This window comes from Propithecus coquereli, unplaced genomic scaffold, assembly GCF_000956105.1.
Source record: "Propithecus coquereli isolate 6110/MARCELLA unplaced genomic scaffold, Pcoq_1.0 Scaffold1347, whole genome shotgun sequence".
Lineage (NCBI taxonomy): Eukaryota > Metazoa > Chordata > Mammalia > Primates > Indriidae > Propithecus > Propithecus coquereli.
In genome coordinates this window covers 69,903-78,136 of record NW_012137714.1, presented here as the reverse complement: position 1 = coordinate 78,136, position 8,234 = coordinate 69,903, and the positions used below count along the sequence as shown (strand labels likewise).

General features: G+C 38.7%; 1 protein-coding gene across 1 annotated transcript in view; it reads right to left on the bottom strand.

Annotated features, from left to right (window-relative positions):
- The window catches only part of MTMR9 (myotubularin related protein 9), a 37,601-nt gene that overhangs the window by 7,974 nt on the left and 21,393 nt on the right, over nt 1-8,234 (bottom strand). Inside the window, exons 3-5 of the mRNA XM_012638787.1 lie at nt 7,162-7,335; nt 5,400-5,617; nt 3,900-4,061 (exon numbers count right to left, since the gene is read on the bottom strand). Coding sequence (XP_012494241.1) covers nt 3,900-4,061; nt 5,400-5,617; nt 7,162-7,335 — 554 coding nt within the window. The remainder of the gene's footprint in view (nt 1-3,899; nt 4,062-5,399; nt 5,618-7,161; nt 7,336-8,234) is intronic.

Here is an 8,234-nt window from a genome sequence, read left to right as displayed (position 1 = left end):
GAGAAAGAGTCCCGCCGCCCTATTGCCCAGGCCATGGAGTCAGCCTAGCTCACAGCAACCTCAAACTCCTGGGCTCAAGCGATCCTCCTGCCTCGGCCTCCCAGAACACTAAGATTACAGGCGTGAGCCACTGCTCTTGGCCTGTGATCAGCATTTTGGATATTACTATTGTAATTGTTTTGGGGCACCGTAAACCATGTTCATGTAAGACAGCAAACTTAACCTGCTAAATGTGTGTTCTGACTGCTCCACCAACCTACTGTTTCCCTGTCTCTCTCCCTCTCCTAAAGCCCCCATTCCCTGAGACACAAAAATATTGAAATTTAGGCCAATTAATAACCCTACAAAGGCCTGTAAGTATTCAAGTGAAAGGAAGACTTGTACCTCCCTCACTTTAAATCACAAGCTAGAAATAATTAAGCTTAGTGAGGAAGGCATATCGAAAGCTGAGACAGGCCAAAAGCTGAGCTTCTTACTCCAAATTTTTAGTCAAGTTGTGAATGCAAAGGAAACATTCTTGAAAGAAATTAGAAGTGCTATTCCTGTGAACACACAAATGCTAAGAAAGCAAAACAGCCTATTGTTGATATGGAGAAAGTTTTAGTAGCCAGATAGAAGGTCAAACCAGCCACGACTTTCCCTTAAACCAAAGCCTAAACCAGAACAAGGTCCTAACTCTCCTCAATTCTACGAAGGCTGAGAGAAGTGACGAAGGTGAAGAGGAAGAGTTGGAAGCTAGCAGAGGTTGCTTCAAGAGGTTTAAGGAAAGAAGCCGTCTCCCTAATAGAAAAGTGTAAGGTGAAGCAGCAAGTGCTGACGTACAAGCGGTATCAAGCTATCCAGCAGACCTACGGTCATGATGAAAGTGGCTACACCAAACAACAGATTTTCAATGTAGGCAAAACAGCTTTCTGTTGGAAGATGTCATCGAGGACGTTCATAGCAAGAGAGGAGAAGTCAATGCCTGGCTCAAGGCTTCAAAGGACAGGCTGACTCTCTTGATAGGGGCTAATGCCGCTGATGAGTTTAAATTAAAGCCAATATCATTTAGTATTCTCAAAATCCTTGGGCCCTTAAGAATTATGCCAAATCTACTCTGCCTGTGCTCTATAAATGGAACAACAAAGCGTGGATGACAGCACATTTGCTTACTGAATGGCTTACTGGTCACTGACAATGTAGTTGGTCACCCAAGAGCTCTGATGGAGATGTACTACTGTACAAGGAGATTAATGTTGTTTTCATGCCTGCTAACACAACATCCATTCTGTAGCCCACGGATCGAAAAGTCTTATCATTCAACAAATACATTTCATAAGGCCATAGCTACCATAGATTCCTCTGACGATTCTAGGCAAAGTAAGTTGAAAACCTTCTGGAAAGAATTCACCATTTTAGATGCCATTAAAAGCATGTGTGATTCATGGAAAGAGGTCAAAGTACCAACTTTAACAGGAGTTTGGAAGAAGCTGATTCCAACCCTCATGGATAATTTTGAGGGGTTCAAGACTTCAGTAGAGGAAGTCACTACAGATGTGGTGGAAACACAAGAGAACTAGAATTTGAAGTGCAGCTTGAGGTGTGACTGAATTGCTGCAATCTCACGATAAAACTTGGGCAGAAGAGGAGTTGCTTCTCATGGATGAACAAAGAAAGTGGTTTCTTGAGATGGAACCTACTTCTGGTGAAGATGCTGTGAACAGTGTTGAAATAGTAACAAAGGATTTAGAACATTACATAAACTTACTTGAAAAGGCAGCAGCAGAGTTTGAGTATATTGACTCCAATTCTGCAAGAAGTTCTACTGTGGGTAAAATACTATCAAACAGCATCACACAGAGAAATCTCCCATGAAAGGAGGAGTCAACTGATGCAGCAACTTCACTGTTGTCTTCTTTTAAGAAATTGCCACGGCCACCTGAGCCTGCAGGAAGCACCGCACTGACCACTCAGCGGCCATGGGGACTGAGGCGTGCCCTCCACCAGCAAGAAGATTACACTCGCTGCAGGCTCAGATGATTGATGTAAACGTAACTTTTACATACACTGGAAACCAAAAAGTTCACACGACTCACTCTACTGTGTTATTTGCTTTACTGTGGTGGTCCGGAACTGAACCCACACTCTCTCTGCAGTATGCCTGTATATCATACCTTGTATTAATATAATATGTTAAGTGATGATCTACAATTTACTTATCCCGTAGTTGGACATCTAGGTTACGCCGATGTTTGTTACACTGTAGATGATGTACTTAGCTTTTTTGTCTTTTGCTGAATTATTTGGAAGTTCTTCATTTAAAAATAACAAACTCCCGAAAGTCGCCTACAGTTAGCTTAACAATTCCATTCTTAGGATAAAATCTAAGGACTAGGATCAAGGGTAGGAGCAAATACTTTAAGGATTCTGATATACAATGAATATATATCTTGATTATCTGTGGGATATTACGAATTTCATTCAATTAATTTAAACTCTATTTTTACATTTTCAGCAATTAATTGTAAGGGCAAATCTTTATGGAGGTGTAAATAATAAGCTAATATATTAATAGATCAGAAAAGGGAACCCAAACATGGAAAAATAAATCCAAACCCAGAACCTTCAGAAGAGTCTGGAAGTCCCAGTTTAAGATGGCCAGCCCACACTGAACAAAGGCGGAGATAACAGAAACTGTTCTGCACCTCGGCTTGTCTTATCTGCATTATCTTGTTACTGCCAGTGAAAATTTAGACAATGTGGAGATAAATGTTTATCACAATTCATGTTTCATAGGAAAACAAAAGTGTCTGTACTCATAATGTAAGGAGAAATCTGGTAAACTCAGGTTAAAAAGAAACAAAACCCTCAACGATGTTAATATTCTGTGGTTTCCTTGCCACAGAACATTGGTCTTTAATTCTCGTATTTTATTAGCTGAATGAGTTTCGCCTAATGCCTAAAACAAAGAGCAATGACAGCCTGGTCATCCTGACCCCAGGGGACTCGAACTGCTCTTGGTTCTGTCACTAACTTACCACATGATCTCAGCAACCCATTCTATTATCAAGTTCTCTCCAACCACAAAAAATTACATACATATTTCCCTAAGGAAGCATCAATAAAACAAGTTAAAGTCTCAAAGAAAAGTGCCATCCAACCACGTGGCGACAACACTTACACCTACCTATTGTTTCGGCAGGAATCCCCTTCTGAAAAAGGGCATTCTAAGCTTCTGCAATAGTTTATACCAATCCTCTGCCTCTGTTCAAGTCTTCTGCCTCAAGTCTCAAGGATTAGCAGCCTTCAACTGAGCGAATAAACTAAAATCACTTCATATACTCCACATCACTACCAGTGGGCTTTCTCGACTTGAGATCCAGATACAAGGGCACGTATCAAGTAGTTCCTAACGTCTGAGAGATGATAAAGGATCATTTTGCTGTGTAACAAAATTACACACTTCCTTTCACTGGTATTTCAAAAGTAAGGAGGTAAATTTGGTCCTCTGAGAAGAAATTTTAAAAACTTGCTTTCACTCTTTCACAGCTTAAGAAAATTGGTAAAATAATAATTTAAGGATTTTATGGAAAAAATAGTTGCTTTAGTAATTAAAAAATTTGTGTCATAGAAGATCTGTATATGTACATGGTTCATTGTATATGGTTCATCTGTCACGGTTCATCTGTATATGCACGCATTCATTCAACAACCATTAATTATCTATTAAACACCAGACTCTAGGCTCCTAACTCATCAGTAAGTGAATGGTGTTGGCAATCTTACGTTTAACAAATGATCTGATCATGGGATGTGAAACAGGCACAAACTTTAACATAATCTATAAACTCGTGTCTGGATAAGAACCAAGCGTGGCTATCAGCGCGTGTCCCGTTCGGGAACGCCGACGTGCACGTTACCTGTCGATGCACTGAGCCGCCAGGCAGGCGGTTGTCAGAATCTCTTTGATGTGCGTCAGCCAATTAGAGGCCTCCAATTTACTGAGCCATCGGTCCATGTTATGTGCTTGCTCATTACAAGCTTCCACGAGTTTGATTAAGCTCTCCTGAAGAATATGGTATCTTTTAAAAATAAGAAAAAGAAAGTAAAAAATTAAAAAAGAAAACAGGATGTAGAGTGATAAAGGAAGAAACCAAACCAAAAATTCAGCCTCCAATATATCCAAGAGCAAAAGTGGTTCAAAATATTAATACTATAAAAATATTTACCCCACCATACAGTAACTTGAGGATTAAGGCTTGAAAAACTAACATTTAAACATTGTTGCAAAGACACTTAAAATGCCTATGGTAGTAACCTGTTCCTCATCTGAAAAGATTAAGCCCAGTTCACGTAGCTACATGATCTGACGAGGAGACAGGGCCAGAGCCCTGCACCTTGTGACAGATCACAGCTGCAATCCTATTCCCACTGATCTAACACTAGACACCTGGCGCCATCAGCAGCGATGCCTGAAGCCAGCTTGGATCCCACTGTTTTTTAGCTCCAGCTCCCTCCCACCTGCCCAGAAGCACTCAAACATCTCCCGCTTAAAGCATAAACAACAGACTGTATTGATGGAGAAAACAGGAGGAATACGTTTGGAGATCTACTGTACAAGATGGTGACTACCGTTAATAACAACGTATTGTAGACTTGAAAATGGCTAAGAGCATAGATCTTAAATGGTCACCACACCAAAAAAATAAGTATGTTCACTGACAGACACGTTAATTAGCTTGATTTAATCATTTCACAATGTATGCATTTATCAAAACAGTACACTGTACATCATAAATATATATAATTTTTGTCATTTAAACCTTGGTAAAGCTGACTCAAAAAACCCCAAAAAACCAAGACACAGTAAGATGTCCAGCCAGTAACTGACGCTACATTAATGTGCAGGTTCATTTGAGCACTTTGATTTTCGGGACGGCTAAGGACTTACCTACTCTAATTAGCTTCAAATAAGAGTCCTAAATACATTTTATCGATCCACTCATGTACTGATGGGCCCTTGGGTTGTTTCCATATCTTTGCAATTGTGAATTGTGCTGCTATAAAAAAAATGGTGAACTGATACCTCTTGTATTAAGATGGAACTAGAGACCATTCTTCTAAGTGAAGTATATCGCAAGAATGGAAAAACAAACACCACATGTACTCACCATTAAATTGGAACTAATTGATCAGCGCTTATGTGCACATATGGAAATAACATTCATTGGAAATCAATCAGGTGAGAGGGGGGATGACGGGCTGGGTAAATGGGTGATGAGCACACTTATAACTTTGACTCAAACGGTACAAATGCAATTTATGTAACCGAAACGTTTGTATCCCCATAACATTCTGAAATTAAAAAAAAGAAGAGGAAAAAAAAGAAAAGAGTTCTTACTATCTCCGGAATCTTTTACCTCTCAATGGACTTATGAATTCGCCTCCACTGAGGATAATGAGCTTCTTGTTCAAAGCCGCCTCCTTTGGCTCTAGCTTGCTGAGCCACGTTCAGAGAGCGGGTGTCAATGATGTAGCCACGCTTTCCTGCCCTGAGGGTAGCATTGATGAGCTTCTCATCTTCCTTGCACCTCCTCCCGTTCGTGCCAGTGAGTGGCTGGCCACTTCGCATAATTACCTAAAAGCATAATACAGCTGAAAATTCAACAGCAGTTGCTTTTAAAGCTTCTGAAAACAGAAAGAAATTAGCTAGATTAAGGTATCTCAAAAACAACTGTGTGACATTTTGGAGATGGGTATGATCTGAAAACAAGAAAATATTGGCATGTATTGACAATAGTTAATAACTGTAAAATAGATAAGTCTTGTACTTTTACACAATTTTTCTGCCTACTACACCTCAAAATACTTCCACATGATAAATTATATCACCTCTTTAAGAACAAATACGGTAATTCATTTAGTCTGGGAATCGAATACCCAGTAGTCCTGGCCCTGTAATGAAGACAATAATGGCCTATGAGCCAAAAAAAACTAGACTTCAACTACACACACATGGGGTTGGCAGGTTTTAGCAAGAATTGTAAATAGACAAGGCTTGGCACCAATGGCAAAATTTAAAAGGTCACACACTTATTCTTCTTCCTTTGGGGAATCATTTCCAATACCTCAAAAGGTGCTTGTCCATTGTTTATTCTCCAGTGGCCTCTGCCACCCTTTTCAGCATTCCAGACTTAACCATCTGTCTCTAAAGGCTACCTTACCAACCATATATTCTGAAAGACTTGCTTTTGAAATCTTTTTTTTAAAAAATCATTATCTACCATACTAATCTCATACTATCTACCATACTATCTACCATACTAATCTCTTCTCTGGTGAATGGTTTAGAGTTATTTCAAGAGACCATCATTATATACTATTATCTTAGTTACTGTGACCTTTAATATGACCAAGAAAGGTTACCCAGAGGATGACAACGGTTACCTTTCAGACAGCACCTGTCACTCAAAGAGATACAACACTATATTTAATATAAGTTGTTAAAATGCTTTATAATAAATCCTTCTGAAGAGCAACTCTACTGAGCAAGCCTGATGCCAAAGTAGTAAATTTTTAAGCATCTTTCTATCCTAAATATCAATTTTTTGACATATTATCAGGGGAAAAAAGGAAAATGAAAGATAGCTATAACTCATCCACTAATTTATTAATGGATTCAAAATGAGAAGCAGAGTTTACTGACTGACAAAATGAGAGGGGACAAAGAGATTTAGAAAATACTTGGGAAATAAATACACAGTGAGCCCTTGCCTATTCAATCTTGACTCCCGTGTTTACTAAAGTTGTGACTAAATGACATTTGTCACTCTTCTCCCTTTGAAAATAAAAATGCTCAATTCACCTTTCACACATTATACTGGGCAGAGAAATTTCTCATCTTTCTACCTTATGAACGTTGCTGTAAGCATTATATACACACTAGCTTCCTTTGTACAGTGTCCTGAAGATAAATCTATCTGGGCTTTTCTAAGGTTGAGAGGGATCATGGAAAGAATTCACAGTCTTATCTTCAACACAGAAGACACCCTATTCCTGATTCTCTGAGGTTTACATGAAGGAAGTCCTAGTAGGAGAGACCTGGCCAATCACTACAATGACAGGTACATAGAAAAGGGGACACTTCTAAGAAAAGATCAAGCAGCAGAACTCCACACTCACCATTCCATTTTTTTTATGATAGTAGCTTAGTACCGGGAAGCGCCCTCCATGTCGAAACATAGCTACCTTCCGAAGAGCTTCATCGTCAATGGATTTGGGCACTATGACGATTGGTGGGTATGAGGGACAGACAGCAAATTCCTTATTGACATAGCTTAGCCTCCACTCACTGGTCTGAAAAACACAAAACATTTCAAAGCTAAGCAAGTAGCTCAATGTCAAAAAATAATCTGAAAAATTTAAAAACACCTTAGAGATCAGCTTTCACTGATGAAGAAGCCGTTTCTCAGGAATTTAATGGAAGGATATCTACCCTACAATTAAATATCTCTAGAGAAAAGGAGCTCCATTCTGCATTGCTAGTTATCACTAGTTCCTAGAAAGTTCTTCCTCATGTTGAGCAAAACCTGTTGCTCCATAACTTTCTCTAGTGGCTTCACCATGATTTCAGACAACACAATGCAAGTTCCCTATTTCACATGGCATCCTAACAAGTATTTGTAAGAGATGTTTCCTCACAGTCTTCTATTCTCCAGATTAAATGTATTAAGTATATCCACGGTTATGATGGCCAACATCACCCCATTCGCCCCTTTCTGGGTCCTTTAGTTTGTTAATGGTCCTCTTAAAGTATAGCACAAGTAAGACTAAAATACACCAGACAATGCTAACCAGAACAGACTAGAACAGAGCTACTGCCTACATCAAATCCTTTGTTCCTTTCTTTTAACTAAAAAGAGAGAAAAATGTAGTAAGATTGGTACATCTTTCTTAAAACAAAAATGACTCACTACTAAGGAAGGTTACATAGGAGTCAATGAACTAATTTCTAATACAGTACAATAAGCACTAAAAGTATACAATATAAAATTATCAAATGACAACTTATTTTAAACATCAGAACTGAAACTGCAAAAAGCTTTTTATAGTAAAAGAAAAAAAAAAATCAAATTTCAACATGTTCCTGTAAATCTGAGTTGGCCAAACATACCAGCCATAGTTTACAGTAGGAAGATAAAGCTAAAAAGTATGTTAGATGAACTATAAGAGTATTATTTTTTTTTTTCTTTTTT